Source organism: Protopterus annectens, chromosome 5.part1, assembly GCF_019279795.1.
Source record: "Protopterus annectens isolate FY-2018-M chromosome 5.part1, PAN1.0, whole genome shotgun sequence".
NCBI classification, from domain to species: Eukaryota; Metazoa; Chordata; order Ceratodontiformes; family Protopteridae; genus Protopterus; species Protopterus annectens.
This window is the reverse complement of record NC_056736.1, coordinates 282,094,811-282,115,029: the sequence shown is the minus strand read 5'-3', so window position 1 is coordinate 282,115,029 and position 20,219 is coordinate 282,094,811. Positions and strand designations below refer to the sequence as shown.

At 38.3% G+C, this 20,219-nt stretch overlaps 1 protein-coding gene across 2 annotated transcripts in view; it reads left to right on the top strand.

Moving 5' to 3' along the window:
* The window catches only part of CRYZL1 (crystallin zeta like 1), a 951,914-nt gene that overhangs the window by 347,821 nt on the left and 583,874 nt on the right, over nt 1-20,219 (top strand). For both annotated transcript variants that reach the window (XM_044072955.1, XM_044072954.1), the window contains exons 4-5: nt 6,736-6,780; nt 19,211-19,279. In XM_044072955.1, coding sequence (XP_043928890.1) covers nt 6,736-6,780; nt 19,211-19,279 — 114 coding nt within the window. The remainder of the gene's footprint in view (nt 1-6,735; nt 6,781-19,210; nt 19,280-20,219) is intronic.

The following is a 20,219-nucleotide window of genomic DNA, read 5'->3' as shown; positions in this document are numbered from 1 at the left end:
TCCCTAATAAGTTAAGTGGTGTGACACACTATCCATCTTCAAAAATATGATGGACAACTGGAATGGGTATTCATAAATTCACCCCCTGGTATGACTGGCCTATCCCTCTTTCCAGTAGGAAGTAAAGCCTAATGGTGGGTGCTGGCAAGACTGGAATGACCACTTGGCTCAATTGTCTTGTAACTCCTGTGAGCAATTAATTTGCTGCAAACAGAATCAAAAAGTGAAGTATTTCACTACAAAGTAAAACAAAAAGGCAGAAAGCCAAATAATACCGCTAACACCCATTACCAGATAAATAATTTGTGTGTCAACAGAAAAGGGAAAGTGAATTCAATATTTTCTCATTCCCTGCCTCTTATTTAGTGACTTTAAACTAGGTGAAAGGAGGTGTATGTGAAGTGTGTAAAGCTTGCATTTGCTTGTTGAATGTGTCACGTTCTTTTTTCATACTCTAATCCTAGTAGAATGATCTGGAAACCACTAAATCTGAAATATGTTCATACAGACACATACAAGTGCACACATACTACATTGTATATTATTTTTCTTGGAACAGAAGATGGTCTGTGAAGTTTATATTTTGTGCATAAATGGACCTGATGAAGTTTATATTTTCTGCATAAATGTAACTGTCAGCCTCTATCAAACAGGCTTTTAAGTTTGTGTTAGTTTGACTCTGTGTCAAATTCTGTAAAAAAAAAAAAAAAAGATCTTATGGTTGTTTTCTGCAAAACAGAGATCATTTGGTGGCCTTCTTTCATTAAAAGGGTTGTATATGGAATGACTGGCTTGTAGAATTCTATCCAAGAGAATCGGTGTGCACACAATATTTGAAAGCTAGAAGTAAAATATTTAAGGAAGGGCTTTACCACGTGTGAACAATGCCTTGGTGAGTGGCTTTCCATCTACATTCCCTTTTTATGTATAATCACTTCTAAAGGTGCATATTTTGGAGAACCCTTTTTTTTTTGGTTTTCTGGGTATCAAAGTTTTCTAGGATGGCATTCCCTGCAATATCATTTAATTGCAATCCATTTAAAGAAGCCAAAAACTTGTCTTCCAGTTCTTTCAGTAAGCCTCTCATATAGGCATTCATGGCCCAATATCATTTTCCAGAAGTGACAGGCTGTGTTTTTAAGACATTTCTTTAAGAATACAGTCACAGCAGTAAGCTTCTCAGCTATGTCTTAATTTTCATCAGTAGCGGATCTTGTGATAAGTTTCTGTCTGCAATGTTGGTATACAGAGTTCACAACCCTGTTTGGAGTGCCATATAGTTATTTGCGGTTGATAATCTTGAGTGGTGTAAGGTGAGTCTCTTGGAGTGGGGAGGTGAAGCAATCTCCAATTACTTTGGAAGCCTATAGCTGTGGATGGATGTGCCTTATTTCTAGCATGTTTTCTAGGCTGAAGGAGTTTAAATATTAATGTTACACCTACTGTTGGTGGGGACCAAGAGAAGATGGAGGCGATTTGCTCAACAGTCCGGTAAGAATCATCTGTCACCACTTTTCACAAGATTCCTTCCTAATACTTGGCTAAATCTATGGAAGACACACACACACACACACACACACACACACACACACACACACACACACACACACACACACACACACACATACACACACACACACACACACACACACACACACACACACACACACAGAGCAAAACCTAGTAATCGAGTTACCCGTTTCCAAAGTTAAGTCTGTCAAGATGGCAGTTTTTAGTACTCGTGTAAACATTACCATAGTAGCTGTACACATTTCACCTGTAGCCTAGGGGCTTTTGCTGACTGCACAACAACAGTGCTCCTCACTCTAGGCATTTAATGGTTAATCTTCTGATGTACTAGATATAGCACCAGTCCTTTTGCTAAATATTTACAAAAAATAACTATCCAGAAATACTGCTGTGGATTTACGAAAACTGCTAAATATCACAAAGTAAAACAAAATTAAGTAGTTTCAAGTGGTGCTGCTTTCAAGTTTTAAACTTCAAGTACCCCTGAATATCTTTTTATTGAATGTTTATTTTTCCCTTCCTAAGATGAACAACTGAAATAAGTTTTGAATAAAACATAATTTGATGAAAGTATTGATAGTAATGGCAATCTGGTAGTGTTCTTTTATATTCTTTAAACAAAATAAAAGTAGCAGAATTGCTGTAAACTCTACTACATAATGTGTGTATGTATGTAGATGTATGTATATAAAAACAGAACATTCTCTTGATTGTGAGTAAGGCATATAAAGGGGAACAAGTGATTGATTGCAGATATGAACCACTTTGCAGGTTGGAGCTTCAGAATGTTTTCTGTGTAGCCACTATGGTGAAACTGGAATTTTGAAGTATGACTCTGCTTAGTTTCCATCCTTTTCAAAGGGATATAAAGTGCATGAACTTCAGAATGTTTACCCTGTCTTATTGATTTTTTTCTTATAATCTTTTCATGAAACAAGAAATAAAAATGTCATTAATGTAAATTCTTGCTGTAAAGTTTGACAACAATGTTGAATCTCTGATCTGTAAAGTTGCTAGTGTTCATTAAACTCGCACAGATGTCCTTACTGAAATTACTGTGTCAGTATTCCTGACATATGGGGTGTCACCACTGATGTCCAGCCAGGGTACCAAAACTTTACCTTCCCTAGTTCGGACATTTGATGCATGACCTCAGCTTGTATATGTTGGGGTATAAAGACAGACATATGAGCATGGATCCTAAGACTGTCTCGCTGCCAGCCCAAATGCAGGTTGTGCATTTGTTGTTGGACTGTTTGCTGTTTGGTCATTGGTGCCATTGCTTCAGTCATTTATCCAGATAAGTGCACTGTTGGGGAACCTTCCTTTTTATCTTAAGATTTTTGTTGAAAGTTGTAGATATCAGCTAGGAGGGGCAAGTGCGAGTACAGTAGGCAGATTCCATACAAGAACTTGCATGCTAACTGTCTTTTTTGCCTAGGCCTGGAACACAATCACTAATCTTGCTCTATCTGCCAGTCATTGTTTCCAGAAACCCTTGGATCTAGGCTTTCTACTTTAACATCTTTCTCAAAACCCAGCATCTTAAACACTTAGTCCAGTCCAAGATGTCTGATTCTGTATTCTCTGATGTTCCTCTACCATCAAAGAAAAAAAAACTTCAAATGGATCTGCAGTCCAACGTATTTGATTCCGACATACCCTCTAAGGTTACAGGACATGAGCTACATCAGGCTTCTTTTCAGTTTCCCATTACCAAGACCCTATCAGAGGCTGGTATGGCTCCTAAGGCCTTGCAGACTGCTGATATGTCCTAGGAACTGTGTCTCATTTCTGAAGTACTGCATGGCATTCCAAAAATTTTAGTTATAGAATAGATCCCAGGCTGTCTACTAGAGGTCAGACTTGGTTCCAAATCTCCACTTCTCATTCAGACAGACATCATGCCTAAAAAGAAAAAAAAAGAAGACTAAGCATGTGGCCTCTCCCTCAGCAGCTAGGGAGAAGTGGATGGTCTTCTCACAAGGGTTGTTCAAAGCTATTATGTCTTTGAAACTCCCTACTTTGGGTCCTCTCAACTTCAGGCTACTTCCCTAAACCTGCCCTGATTTCTTCTTCTGATGAGGAGCAGGACTTTTGATCTGACCATTCTCTGCATTATTTCTCTCAGCTGCATTCTCCAGGTCAAATCTCTTCCAATGAAGGGGATTCACTTTCACCTGATTCCCCTATTGTGAAGGCGTTCTTTGGGAAAAGTATACAGAACATGATGAAACACTTTGAATGCAAGCCATGCAGATCTTTGATGATCAGAAGAGATATTACACTGTCGTAGAGATGGATATTCCTGCCCCTTCTCCAGTACCCCCTCTCCTTGAGGCTTTCCAGGATGCCTTTCATCACCTGATTCTCAGCCAACAGTACATAACAGACCAGACAGGATTTACAAGGTCCCTGATGAACTTTAAATATCTGTACAAGAACCCAGGGCCAGATCCTTCAATAGTATCTTTCTTCAGAAAAACCCTCCAAGCTTCTGTCCAGTGATAATGCCCTACCTACTGACAAAGACAGGACTATGGATAAATGGGGAAGGAAGGCTTACACTTATGCCACCCTTGTCTTTAGGGCAATTAATTACCAGACTCAAATGACAAAGTATTTGATATCTGTCCTTAACTCCTTAAACAAAGTTATTTCGGATCCTCCTACAGCAGAGTCTAAACATCAAATGCAAGAGCTTACTTTTGCAGGCTACTCAGATTGTCAGACGCAGGATTAAGTGCAATTATGATGCAGTATATGCTTTTTCAAGGGCAGCTGCCATGGGATCTGTTTGCAGATATGCATGGCTTTACAGTCAGCCTATACCTGAGGATTTAAAATGTAAAATTCTAGAGTCACCATTGGACAAAGATTTGTTTGGCGCTCAGATGGCTAGTCCATTCAGAACTCTCCAAGACCAAGGTAAGATTATGAAAGACTGCAAGCAGATCCTGCTATCCTCAGTTCCTAGATATACCATAGGAACTGACAATCTAAATCTACCCCCTTTATTAGAAGGGATCTTAGGACAGTTCATAAACACAGAAAAGCGTCTGGAAAAAGATGGACTGAAAAGCCCCAAAGGGAGCCTCCGACTGGGATTCTGCTGTATGGAGGCAAAAGCCTGTAACTACTTCTGCAGCACCCCTCCTTTGTCATATTTCACAACACCCATTTCAGTGTGGCACTGTTAACATAGACCTGTTTGCTTCACAAAACAACCATCAGCTCTCTCAGTTCTACACGAAGGATCCATGTCCCATAGCCTGGAGGATAGATACCTTTTCTTTCCAGTAGCAGGGAAGTTCCTCTATGCCATCAGTACTCTGCTTCTTCCAAAACTTCTGCTCAAGATGCAAAATTAAGCACCCAAACTCCTTTTACTGGCCCTGTTTTGGCAGAGGCAACATAGATTCCCCTGCTGTTTCACTTGACAAAGAAAAATTCCTCTATATTCGGACCCAATAACGCAGCAAAGAGGATTGCTGCTCTACCAAATCTTCCCTCTCTTAGCCTGATCCTGTGGGAGATGGGATTTTAATCCCTCAAAGACATCTCTTCTCTGAGGTTCTACAAGTCCTACAAGAGACTCGCAACTAGAAAATCTTACACTGCAGAGTGGAAAGTTTTTTTTTGTTGTTTTTTTTTTTTACTGGTGCTGCAAACATAGTTTGGATCCACTTTTAGCACAGGTCCCTATGATTCTGCAATACCTCTGTGGCCTTCTATGATCAGGTCTGGCCTACTCTTCCATAAAAGGTGACTTGTCTGCTATCAATGTCTGCCTCCCTCGTAGCCCTGCACATATGGTTAGGCGAGAAGTCAAGTGTTCCTCAGGGGAGGTCTGCATCTTAACCCACTAAGGAAACCCATCTGTCCCCCTGGGGATCTTATTTAATGTTAGAAAAGCTTAACTATAACTCTCTTTGAACCATCTTCATCTTCTCTAAAATTCTGTACTTGGAAAACCATCTTCCTGCTAGCTCTTATTTCTACGAGGAGAGCTGAGTGTTAAGCACTCATGGCCCACCTCCTTTTTCTTATTCACAAAGACAGGGTGTCTGTCAGAGCTAATCCATCCTTCATGCTTAAGGTAATGAGCAAACTCTCAATGAGGCTATTCATTTTCCCACTTCCTTTCCTCTCTGTGTTGGGAATTGAGAAAGGATATTACATTTTCCGGATATTCACAGGCAGCTCAGATTTTAGTTGGACAAAATTAAATCCTTCAAAAAGACTAACCGATGTTTATATCTTTTATGTTCTCTAAGCTGGGACAGCCAGTCTCCAAACAAACTATTGCAGCGTGAATTTCAAAGCCTATCTTTCTACTATTCGCACTTTAAGACCACGCCTTCCTGCCCTGAAGCACATTCCCTTAAGGCAGTCAGTTCCGCAGGGACTTTCCACAAAGGAGTAGACTCCAGGTCTATCTTGGAGGCGGCCACTTGGTTCTTTTTTCACACCTTTTTACCAAACACTACAAAAAGTCCAGTGCAGCCGTTGCTTGGTCAGTCCTGTCTGGACTACTGGACAAATCTTCTATTCCATAGCCATCCTTCCTTTCTCCTTCAGATCTGGGAATCATCCATATGTCAGGAATACTGAAACAGTGATTTTAGTCAGGATATAGTACAGTTGTGTAAGAACTAACCTTAATAGTACATGACTGCTGATCACTGTTGCAGTATTTCATTCCACCACCCAATCCCTCTTCTCTGTCTAACCTCAATCTTGGCTGCCTCTCTCCTTTTTTCTGTAGCCTTTGCTCTGTTTTATGGGAATGGGAGATTTTTCCTTGCGGTTCAAGCTAAACCCTTTCTAGCTGACTAGTTTCCTCTTTCAGTACTCTTTAGGCAGCTGACTTGGAGATGGTCTTTGGATCCACGCTCTTATATCCATCTTTATACCTCAACACATACAAGCTGAGATCATATGTCAGCCATACAACTTAGGGAAGGTAAAGCTTTGGTACCTTGTCTGGACGTCAGCTATGACAACCCATATGTCAGGAATACTGCAACAATGATCAGTAGAACATCTACTGTTATGGTAAGTTCATAAACAACTGTACTTTCCTGTAATGGAAGAACATTTATTCACATTAGCTTATCACTGAACTCAAAGGCTTGCATAAGACTGTGTATAATATAGTAAATATTCACAGAGTAGCATTATAATCATTGCCTTTTTTTTCAGTTGGGCAAAAGGTATCATTTTTCCACCCAGATGAAGCAGTAGTTGGTAAGCAGAAATGTTTCACTATTACAGTAATTCCATTTTGTTGAGCTACTTTTTTGTTTTTCAGGTTGCTAGAGAACGGATTAATTCCATTTTGATAAGCTACCTTTTTGTTTTTCATGTTGATAGAGAGCTGATTAATCTATCATATTGCTGTTTTTGTTGTTTATTCCAATTACACTCTTAGATAAAGAAATTAGATTTGAGAAGATGCAGTCGTTTTTTTTTTTAAGTTTTGTTTGCACACTCCAGAACTACCCTCAGATGTCACTACCCCTTGAGGGATTAAAGTTCTGCTCCACTTCCCCCAGGAATAGGCACAGTCATCCTTCCTACTCCAGATCCAACAGGCAGGTGCTCTTGCCGCTAAAGGAGCACATATTGCCTGAGTCAGTCAGGATTTTTATCTCTCTATCTCAATGGAGATGGCAAGTAGGTAAATTTTAAACACTAGATTTTTGTTCTTCATTCATTTGTGCACAGTATATTGCTTCATTAATGCCATGTGCAGTGCAATACATTGTGAACGGTAAAATGTGATTCCATAGTGTGCTTTGGGAAGATGAATTAAAAGCATGTCTTGATTGATCAGACAGTTTATTTTTAGAATTTGTGTACCTTTCGTATTATAAGGTATTATTTTACTTAGAAGAAACTGCTAGAAAATTAAAAAGAATATTCGATAGTTTCATTTCATAGTCATTTTATAACAGAGTCTTTATTATTATAATGCAAAAATAAAATGCGTTTACAGTTTTGACCTTTCAAAAAGATCACTCTTCTTTAGTATGAAGTTCTGGATTGTGGATAATGGAAGAATGAAAGAAGGGGATATTCCATGGGATGTGTCAGTGTAATTAAATTATGCCTATAAAGTAAAACTTGGAGAATGTGAGAAGTGTACTATGGTCACCCTTTTGGAGTATCAACGTTCTCCAACAAGGTGTTAATGTACAGATAAAGTCCAGTGAAAAAATCAGCTGCTACATGGCAGGATGTAAAGCTTGCACAGAAAAAAACAAAAATACCACCATTTGTTACACTTGCCAAATGCAGCTTTGCTGTTTAGCAAGTGTAAAAAAAAAAAAGTAAGTAAATAAAAAAGGTGTGTGTTTTGAGAGAGAGAGTGAATGAGAGAGGGACCATGCATACTTCTTTCATCTGCAACAGACATTCCATCAGCACACATTGTCTAAACATAAAGAAGTATGAAGCTCTAATGTCTGGCATTATTGAATGACTGACTGACTAATCCTCAGCGATTTACCAACAAATTAAATATTCTATGAGGGTCAGTGGAACGCTGTGAGGTAAAATCAGGGACAGTCAAGAGGCATGGGGGGTTGCAGTGCCTTGGATTTGTACGATTGTTCTTTTTATTCATTCAGTTGTGATGAGACATCTGAAGTGTATTCAGTCAACAGTGGTTCTAACTGCTGAACATGTGTATATGTGAGATTGAGAACCATTAGTAAGCTCAAAGCTGAGTATGAATTTAAAATAGCAACTAACCCCAAAAATAACTGCAAACCTTTCTTTAACAATTTTAGGAAGCTAGGAAATAACACCAAACAGTGTTGATGGCTAATCCACAATAATACTACACACACTGACTCAAAGAAAATAGCTAATATCTTAGCTAACAAATTTAGTGTAAATTTTACTCCACTCAGTTATAGCTATCCCATGGGTTCCACAATCCTAGCCACCCCCTTTAATTACTATGGAACAAGTTCTCTCAGCCCTTTCAAAAACCAAGAGTACTTCATCCATGCTCCCTGACAATATACCAAGTTACCAAATTAGCAGTGCCAAATATAGCCTTTCTGAACCCATACTTAACCTCTTTAATCTAAGCCTCAACACTGGTTACATTCCTGAAGCCTGGAAAACCACTATTGTGATGCAGTTTAACTAGGGTGGTCCAGCCGTAGATTTTGGTAACTATAGATCCGTTAGTCTCACTAGCCTCAAATATAAAGCTGTAGAGCACATTATCTCAGACTTCATTCATCTGGACATTGAAAATCTCTTAGCCCTAGACCCTTATCATTTTGGCTTTATCAAAATAAGGTCCTGTCTTTTTAAACTTATTAATTTGTTTGAAACGTAACTGAAGCAGTAGATAGTGGTTATGTAATGCATACAGCATATGTAGACATGGCCGAGGCCTTTGACATTATTCCCCATGCAGGGCAGAGCTGGATCTAGCACTAAGTGACCTAGGCAGCTGCCTAGGGCTCACTGGTTGGGTGGGGGGCTGACCACAACATTTAATTTTAATTAAAAGAATATATATACAAATTATTTTGTTTCTTCTTTAAACACCCATTTTCTCCATGTTGCATCTGTGGTCTGTGCATGTGGGTGTCTTTGGGAGTACAATGAATGCACGCAGAGCAACATGTGAGATTTGATTACTTAAACGCGCATTGGAGTTGGAACTGCTGCTAGTGTTACTTTCGTTTCAGGATTTGAGAAGTAATGTATTGTTGGAGTCACTGCCATCTGCTTTTGGAAGCAGAGAGTTGCTGCTTTACAACAAATATGAGTATTCCTTCAGCAGCAGGTGTGTGTCTGTAAAATACTCTAGTTAGCGACGGCAGGTTAGTTAATTAGCTAGCTCAGACTCAAACCCATTACCTTGGCTACAGGAGGCAAGAGCCTTAATCATGTCCACGAACTACCAGAGTTGACTGAAGTGTTCTGAAATGGGTTATTTTATCACTTATTAGTTCATACATTTTGTTTAACTTACTAAAGGAAAAAAATGTTCAAAACTGTAAGGGGTGCATTTTCAAGGAATGTGAGCTTTAAGGGAAGAGAAGTTTTCTGTTGCACAAGCGAAACCTGTTTTCAGTGTGCAACTGTTTTGTTTAGCAAATGGCTGTCAGTGTTTGGGTTATAAAATGTAAAGCAGTGTTTTTAACACCTTTATAGAATTATCACTTAAGACACAGGCAAACATACATTTAAATAAAAGAAAACACACCAAGTTAACAAATTCACAGTTACAAACATTATACATCAAATGTATGCTTTTATAAAATTATTATCAATCCAACATTACATAAGTTGCTCAATTCCTGACATCCTTAAACCTCACCCTTCCTCTAACATTATTCTGCATGTATTGTTCCCACAATTTCTATTTTTATGTAGTGTGCTCCTACACCTTTCTAAAGATCCCACTTCCATTTCTTTTATCTCTATTACAGTATTTATTACTTAAAATACAGTTGGTTAAGACATTGATTTCCATTTTCTACTAATTGCTTTTTGGCAGTCACCAGATTTAAACTTAACAGACTTAACTGTGTCTAGGCAATTCAGATCCTGTATCTCAGGTCAAATATTATTTTCCTTAGTTACACAAATTTGATTACACCATACTGTAGGGAATTTTTAAAGTCTGCAAATCATTTCACCACCAAAACATATGTTGTCAGTTACCTCTTTCTTCCCCATCACAACTCCAACGTTTGCTATTTAAAAATTCTTTGAGTCTGCTTGGGGTATAAAAATGCCTATGCAGAGACTTCCAAGCAAAAATCCTAAGTCTTCTAAAATTTGTTGCATATTTGGGAGTCCTATATATGTCCTCCCATTGTTTTCTTTTGAATGGCTTGTCCAATCTCTCTTTCCAATCTTTTCTAACCTCCTCTGATTGGTTCCTTTTATTATCATGCAGTATATTATATGCCTTCCTATAATAAAGACTTTCAGCTTTTCCCGGTTAGGGGTCACCATAGCGGAACTCTGGTCCTCTCGTGATTGGCAGTGGACTTGTATGGTGCCGAGTTGCCAGCCCTATGCCCAACCTTCAACGAAGGCACGCTCATTCACACACTCACCTACCTGCATGTCTTTAACATGAATCGACCACGGGGAGGACATGCAGACTCCACACAGAAGGTGCTCCAGCCGAGAACTGAACGGGAGAACCTCTTGCTGTGAGGCGACAACGCTAACCGCTGCACCACCGTGGCTACATATTATATGCCTTCCTAATTATCCCTTTTTTAATAGCAGCTTCTGTTCTAGAGTCAGCTAAAAACTTTACCAGAGCTGGTCTTTCACTTAGGATTTCCATATCTCTTTCTGTGGTCCCTGATTGGGAAGGCAGTCTCTAGCCTGCAGTCCAAATGTCTTCTTGACCTCTTTCCATTCTATTACCTTTTCCTCTCTTGTTATTTGCCCCAGTATTTTTGTTCCTTTGCCAGTTTTCTCCAGTAAATTCCAGGCCCTCTTGCCTCTGTACCCTTAATTGCAGTCACCCCTTTCTGCAGGATCTTCTTCCTCCATTCATATGCTGGCTTAGTTAGAATACTTTCTGCTACTTTATGAATATAATATTCTGCATAGCTGCTGCTGTTCTCTTTAAGGATCTGCATTGAAAATCCCTCTCTCTCATTTCTTTAATTTCCCCCCGCTTCGTCATTGTCATCATCATCATTATCCCTTTCCACACTGAATTGTAGCATTCTGCTTGTATTATGTACGAGTCTTAACTTTGTATTTCTAAAATATCCCTTCAAATCAGGCAATCCTAAACCAACCTGTCCTGTTGAAAGAGGATCAGCTTATTCCACTTGAGCGTTGTCCTCTTCCCCACCCAGGTAAAATCCTTCAACTCTTCATTAATTACGGTCCTCAGCTTCTCCTCTGGTTAATAAAAATTGCCTGACCTGTATATAAAACCAAAGGAACAAAAAAAATGTTCCTGCTTTTATCTTGCTCTCCACATCCCAAACAAGAGTTTCTATTTTCACAGTTTTTGTATAATCTTCTGTTTAGTGTCTTCCCCACACATCCTTAGCTGCCATAACAGAATCCTTTTCAGCCCATACTCTTCATTTTATCATGTCATGTCCCCATAAATATGGGTATTGCTGAACCAATACATGTGTGGGTACATAGTTTACAGCTAGTCTTTGTATGTCTTAATTAATTTTATATCCAGAAGAAAACTAGAAACTGTCTCAGAATGTCCCACAACACTGAGATGTCATTTTCTGGTTTTATCAGGTAAAAAATAACATTGTCTGCAAATAAAGCCAATTTTTCTCGATTACCATACAAATTATATCCTTGAATTTCTACCATACAAATATATCCTTGAATTTCTACCATACCAATTATATCCTTGAATTTCTGAGTCCCTTATTCTCTTTGCCATTGTCTCTAAAGATAATGCAAATAACATGGGGGAAACAGGACACCAATGCTTGGTTTCTCTGTTCTAAAACAACTTATCAGAGAGGAACTCTTCCACTTTAATTTTTGTCTCCAGTCCCTCATACATCCTCCTGATTAACCTTATATTATTGTATCAAGGAATGCAAATGTTTCCATTGCTGTACTCATAAAATCCCAGGTTACTTTGTCAAATGCTTTCTCTGCATCAAGGTCCACCAATAACAGTGGTATTTTCTTATGCATTCTGCTTTCCTCTAGGTCATTATTGTTCTATTAATGCTATCAAATGTTTGCCTCCGCTTCTCAAAAGAAATTTAAAGTAGTGTTAGTAGCACAACAGGTAGCATATTTGCCTTTGGTGCAGAAGGCCGTGGGTTCTACTACTACACCGTGAGGCCTCCTCTGCTTGCAATGATGGTAGGTGTTGATCTTTTACATCTACCTGAGCTATTGAAAAGAGTAGTGGGATCTTCCACAATGACCTGGCCAATTTTCCCTAATGTAAATACCACCAAGGGTCTCCCAAGAAAAGACACTACTAGCCTTGTAGGACTAACCTGGTCTACAAAGGATAAGTAAATTAAATCCATATCTTTGTCTTCATTTCAAAAGTAAATAAGAAAGTAGTATGCATGTTGATTGTTTTGAGCAGTGTTTATGGTAAATTGGGGGATGGAAGAAGTAATGGGACACCAGAATGTATACTGTGGGGCCTGGTTCTTTATTCTGCCTACCGCCTCATTTGACCATTACCTGGCTCTGCATGCAGGCATATCGATAGACTTGTAAATCTGAATATAAATCCTTATGTAGTGAGATGGATAGCTAACTGGTTGTCTGACAGAACCCATGTGGTTAGATTAGCATGTGCCACTTCTGAAAGCAAAAAAGTTGCCAGTGGTCTGCCACAGGGCTCAGCTCTGAGCACTCTGCTGTTTGGTGTATATTTCTCAGACCTTCAGGTCAGCAGTCCTGGTCTATGGCTAACCATTTGCAGATGACTGTAAACTGGGTGTTTGTTATTCCATCTTCAACTGATTCACAGTTGCTGCATCACAGCTTAGACCAGTGTTAAAAATTGGGGCAAGGACAATGGTCTCAAATTAAATGTAAAAAATGTGGCATAGTTCATTTTGGTAAACAGTACAGTTTCATTTACAGTGTAAGGGATGCACCCTTCCAGTAAGACACTGTTGTAAGGGATCTGGGTATTTCTTGTTGATAATTCCTTATCATTTGACCATCATTTCTCTGCAGTACTTAGTCTTTTATCTGGTCCATGTAATTTCCAAAGGCACTTCCACTAGATCCAAAGAAGTCTTAATTCCACTCTGTTTCATATTGTGTCGGACCATTTTTGAACATAATGTGCCTTTTGGTATATATTTAAACATGTCATGAAACTTGAGAAACCTCTGCAACTCATAACTAAAAAGATCAGTGGCCTCAAAAATCTTAGTTATCAGGAGAAGACTGGTAGTCCTTTCTCTGTATCCAGTCTCTTACAGATACTTCCATGGAGTTCTATGTCCAGCCTTTCTTGCCATGAAAAATTAAACTCTATTTGATGTCCTATCCCTTAGCAAAACTAATGATACATCAAAAACACAGTTAAAGGAAAAAAAACCTTCATCAGCAAATAAATAAGGCACGGTAGTATGATAGATTAATATCCTAGTGCATCCCTCGTCTTTGGAACAAACTTCCACTACATGTCAAGCAAACTAAAACCCTTGCCACCTTCAAGGTAAACCTTGATAATTGGATGGGCAGCATCAGTTTCTCTCTTGGATGGTCTGTCTCTTCATGTCCTACCCTGAAGCTAGAGGGAAATTTTAGAATAGGGCTTTTTGTCTAGGCTTGAAATGGTGTGCAAACTGATTGCCTATTACTTTCCTATGAACCTGTGTTGGTGTTTCTGAATTTCTGTGTGCAGACATTACTTATATAATTTATATTTTGGATGTAAAATACTTCTTCCAGCAGCACATACATATGCTACAGCAAGTTTGAAACATTAGGTAGAGGAACTATTTCACATAAAAAAATATAAAAAAGTATATAGTAATTAAAGAAAAACAAGCACTAAACAATTTGAGATATCCAATTGTCTATATACATTCTCTAAGCACAATAATGCCCTCCAGGGTGGGTCTTATCATGGAAGTAACACCTTTCCAGAGGTGGTAAGACCGTCCTCTTGCAACATTTGTCCTTCTAAATACCCCTGTGCTGGCATTAATTTCCTGATAATGGTCACTCTGTTGGGCATTATTTCTTGCTTACTGTGGATGGCTGTTTCTATATCATAGATAGAGTAGTAGTCCCCAAAGATGTCAGTATTCATTGTGTATTTTGTACGAGGGCTTCTTCTGAATTAAATAATGTCAATTATTTTGCATTCTGCAGAAAAACCATAAAGAGTGAATTCTTGAAGGTTTTGAAAGCATACTTAGTATAGGAAAAAAAACTGTTTGTGTATGTCTGTAATAGATATATATATATATATATATATATATATACACACACACACACACACACACACACACACACACACACACACACACACACACACACACAAGGATGGGAGATCCTGTCATTCGAGTAAGGGCAAGGAGCCAAAATAAAAATTAAAAAATATTCAACCAGAGTGGAAGACGCACCATTTAAGCTGATTGCAATTAAAGAGAAAGAACCACCAAGAGAGAAAATGAGTGCATTTATTTCCTGTCATCATCTAGAATTGTTACACCAAAGAAAACCAAAATAGTGCCATTACCATTTGTCTGAGTATAATGTATAATTCGTATCTCACGCAGAAACTTCACTGGTAAAAGAAAAGTCTTATATAATGCATTGTTCTCGCTTGTTTTCACTGGGTGTTTTGCAACAAACACTTTTAACAAATATATTCAAACTATATCATACAATTACATTTCAACTTTACATGTTGATTGTGAAGATATGCGAAGGCTGCCAGCCTAGCTCGATAGAATTTTGTAGGTAATTCTGTCATTTGTAAATATTAATATAAGCCATAGCCTTGTTGTCTTAAATGGAAGAAAATTGTGTTAAATGCTGTACGTCAAAAATGTAACATTGCAATCTGCTGGTTCAGACACCACAGCTCCGAGTTTGAGATCAAACAGTCATACAAGGTTTGACTCATCAGCTTTCTTCCAGCAGAGAGCACTGTTGTTACATTTTCATTAATATGCGATGCCTGTGCCCTGGCCCAGCTATCAGGGAGCCTCAGTCCTCACCATTAACACCAGTGAGGGGCATCCACATTGGGAAGGATAACAAATACACACACACAGTAAAGTACAATTTTCCTTAAGAGCACACAGAGATCACAGTCAGTCTGGGGCTGGTTTCTCCCTTTCTCTTCAGATCCCCATTAAAGACACCCCACTGGCACAGCTATAGTGCCCAGATCTCAGCCTAGTGGTCAGGCTAAAACCTTCAGCACCCTCTGTCCAACCAGTGCTTCATGTCCCTGCCCAAGTAGCTGGCACACACACTTTGAGTTAAGGGTTATATAAAACCACACAGATACTCCTGGGGAAGGCTGGCACAGGTTCTCTAGCTATGCCCCTTCATGCCAGTCTGTAAGGTAGTACCAGCTGCCACCAACCACTAATATCAGCTATTAAAAGGCCCTTACCAAAGGGTGTCCAATTATTATTGTGCAATATTATTATCCAAATAGTAAGTGTGACTTAGGACTAAAGCTATTGGAGTGGCTTGGACAGTATCACTATATACATGCAGTGTACTCTAGAGCTTAAATTATCTCTACACAAAACAGCCACAGTTGAAAGGTTTAAAAATATTTAATAATAATAACAAACACAAGGCAATACTTCTTACTACACAGTGCTAGTCAGGAGTTCAGAGATCACAGGAAAATGCTTAAAATAATACAGTAGAATAGTTCTGACATCAATACAGAAAACAGCTAGACTAAACTTACTATTTTCTATCTATATCTAAGAGCAATCACAGTTCTAAATAAACTTACATGTAGAGCAAAACAGAGTACTGGTGAGTTGTTGTCAGATTTAGACAAAAATCCAAAATGCTCGATCTCTGTCTGTGAGATAGTCTTTTAAATTTATAATACATCACTGCTGACTCATTTTAGAATTACATCATTCTTCTCTGATTTCCCAGGCTAACAGAAACTCAGAGTTTAACAGCTTTGGTCTTGCACCTGGTCAGGAAACCACAGTAATTAAAGACATTATATATGTAAAATCTAGCAATTAACTCTGGTCTCAAAATAATAGGAAGAATCTGCTGGTTCAGACACTGCGGCTCCGAGTTTGAGATCAAACAGTCATACAAGGATTGACTTATCAGCTTTCATCCAGCAGAGGGCAATGTTACATTTCTGACGTTCAGCATTTAACACAATTTTCTTCCATTTAAGGGAACAAGTCTGTGGCTTATATTAATATTTACAAATAAATATAGCAGAATTATCTACAAAATTCTATCTAGCTAGGCTGGCAGCCATCACATATCTTCACATTGACACACATCATAAAAATTTTAAAGACATGAAACTGTTAACAGTATTAAAAATATAATGCTTCATTTAAGTACCTGTTGCAAAAATGTATCCATGTTAAGACTAAAATTAGGGCCATCTCTGTGCATGCTAACACTGTAAATGTGAATATTCATTATAATTGATGCAAGAGGTATAATGAAGTTATGGAACTCTGAATTTGTGTTAAATTACTAAGTTGGTCGTCAGTGAAGGGAAGTAAGGGAGAAATGGAGTAGCATGGGCAAACTAAGGGTAAAAAGAAAAAAACATTTGGTGATAAAAGCTCAAGCTTTTTTTTTTTTGTCATAACAAATGAAGTTCAGTGGAAAGAAAACTACTTTTATATCCAAGTCTCCTGCACTTTAGTCATGAATTTTTGGCATGTATTGGGGAGTGTATCTACACTATTTTTAACTGAAAGCCAATGTAAATAGAGTTAATAAAGAATTATTTAGGTCTTTCGGATATATTGCTAGCTATCTTGTTCACTATCTCAGTAACTCAGGGCAAAATATTGGATTTCCGTTTCTTAGTTATTTGCTCATATGTGTATGAGGTGAACCAAGTATTTTCTCTTTCAGTTGCACACAGGTAAAGGAAAACCTAACAAAGCTATTGACAAGTCCATATGAACGTCTTCACTGTGTATCTCTTGATATGATTTAGCACTACTCCTGGAAAGGGGACACTGATGGAAGTGTAATTAGTTCCTCACTGCATCTTTAATGTATTGCAAAGGATCCAGGATACATGCAAAAACAGCTCTCTTGTCTATAAAAGGTTTCCTGTTAGATTTATTAAGTGACTGTCTGCCAGTGGAGAGAGGAGGGGAGCAAACTGGCCCCCATAAGGATACATTCCTTCTTCCCTTTGGAAAGGGCACCATTGTAGACTTTAGTGCATCTCAACCAGTATTTTTCTGGTATCATGATTATGAACATCCTATGTAAATAAGAAATGTCTTTGTTGGGGGTTGCAACCCTCAGGGCTGAATCTGTCATACTCATAATGGGGGGTATAATTTAGGAGACTTTCCCCTTTCATAACACTTCCTGATTATGTTTTTTTGTTCATGCAACATATTTCAAATTAGTGTGTATTTTTTTCCTTTCATTTTAAGGAGATTAAGTCCTGGGATGCAAGTCTTGGTTTAGTATATGTTTTTTTAATGAATGAGTATTTCACAGTTGTAGGTTTGGGAGTTATATGGTGTGTGTGTTACTGACTGACTCCTTACTTAACCTCGCAGGTCATTATCACTTTGTAAGCCATTAGCTGGCTAAGTGGAATGTCATAACGCCTTACATGGTATAAGAAAATGTAATACTGCATCTGAGGATTTCTTGATATTCTTAAGAGTTATTGGAATAGGAGCACTTATGTCACCTATACTTTAGGTGTTCCAACAAGTACCCACTGAAATTTATTGAGTTTGTTGTCAAGGTTGATCTCGTTGTGACTATTGCTTCTTTAAAGCATAAATGCAGCCTGCAGGGAAGTTGAGCCAGGGCATCAGAAACAAACCTCCTGGTCTATGTCAATTAGTACCATGTAAATTTTTGTATCTACCTGACTCTCAACCAGATGAGGAACATAAGACTTCTTTTTATAATGTCATCTGACAGCATCCTAACAGCGTTGAGTCCCCCCACCCCCCCTGCCACCAGCAGCAAATACTTCACTGTATTCTCTGTATTGGAACATGAAATGTTGATAGAACATACAATTCTTCTGATCTTCCAACATCAAAGTGTACTGCCTGCTGAGTCACTCACATTCAATAAATGAATGATGATGATTTGATAAAATACAGCTTATACCTTTCATAATGAAAATAATCATTGAAACACAAAAACTAAATTAACTCATTTTATTATGATGGCTGTGTGCTATACTGGGATGAAGTGCTGCCTGCCCCAACTAGAAGCCTAGGTGCTGGTGGCATCAGATGAGGGATGGTAGTGAGTGGCCATTGTTGATTCTTCCAGCTCAGCTGGAGAAACGGACTGGTTTGCTTTACAGCTGTTAGCTGGCACAGGCTTAGCAGCTAAAAGATGACCGGGAAATCACAAGGTGCCTTCAGCATGCCAAACAGTGCTAATCTGTGCAGCTGAGGATTGGTTGGGTAAGTGGGAGCATGGAGTCAACATAGGGACCAACATTATGTGTCCCTAATTCAACAGATAATATCTGTCTCTGCTAAAGGAATGGGGCTAGTTTAGGCCAAAAGTTCCAGACCTGTTTGGATAATAGCGCATCACTGGCCAGCTGTCACCTTCACTACAACAGCAGCCAGTAGGATGTGGCATCTGGTCAGGGGGGGGAGGAAGTAGGTAGGGAAGTCTTGGGACTGTTTTATTTATTTATTTATTGACTTAAATGGATATTGCATAGAATTTTAAACTGTCAGTTTTTGATACTGTTTAGCTCCCATGTTGAGCATCACGTCAGAATTTCCAAGCTTATAATCTAAAGTTATTTGTATGTATTTACTATATGGTAATCTGGTATATAGACTGGTCAAAAGATTACAAAGACAGCAGAATTTACGTTGCTAGACATACAATCAAACATATGCCGCAAGAACAAACTTTTCTCAAAGTATAACAGAAAAATATCTACTTTTCCTCAGTAGACAAGTAACATTTAAACACAGTGTCTGCTTTTTCTTTCAAGGCATTCTTCCTCTTGATTCTGAGGATTCTGGTTTATGCGACATAGTCTTTGTTCACGAGCATTTTCTGGGTAAGTTCTTCAGTTTATTTCTTCGTAAGTATGGTTACTTTGTTTCAGCCATTGTGATTATGTAACTGTTTAAAAAATGTCATCTTGGATAACAAGAATTTGAACAAATCCCAAATATCTCATGTTGGATGCACAAGTGAGATTGCTTTTACTATCTTAGTTTTAACTGTCATCACTCATTTTGTAGTGATCTTCCCATTTCTCATGTGATTGTCATCCAGTATTATACAATTAATATTGTTTGCCATAAGTCACAGCTTTATCCCAAATGTATGTTTCTTAAGTGAATTAGTTGTTTATCTAGTAGTTCAGTAATTAAGGTCACTGATATTTGGAGTGTACTTGTAATTATTGACATGGGATTGCAGTTTTCTTTGTCCCTTTCTTTTACCAACCTGCTCACTTTAGGAACTTTTGAGGTAGTATATCACCTTACGCAATGAAGCAACCAACTGCTTCTTACTTGCCTCACAGTTTTTTATTTTTATTTTACTTTTGTTTGCTAACTGGCGTAGAATGCTGAGCCAGATGGCTCATTTTCAGATTCAGCCCTTGAAGTACAAAAATAAAGAGTATAATAGAAAATGTAATTATGCATTATATCTGAAAACAAGTGGAAAGTAACTGAATTGTTAGCTAGAGTATAAACCTTGGCTGAGTAAGATACAATAGTGAGTACATAAGAGAGAGCAATAAGCATGGACATGTTTGGTTAATATGTACTGTTTACAATATGTTTCCCATAACTGCAGGATCATAACTGAGAAGCAGTGGTCTGTTGTGTGTTGTCTTTTCTCTTGGGTGTTTAAGGAGAGGGTGGAGTGTGACTATAGACTTTGTTGTTTTTGTTGGATGGCTTACAAAGAAGTTGAGTGTTTTTTGGCGTGATAGGTGTATGTTAGTGATGAAAGGGGTAAAGTGCATTTTTGTGGTATGGGCA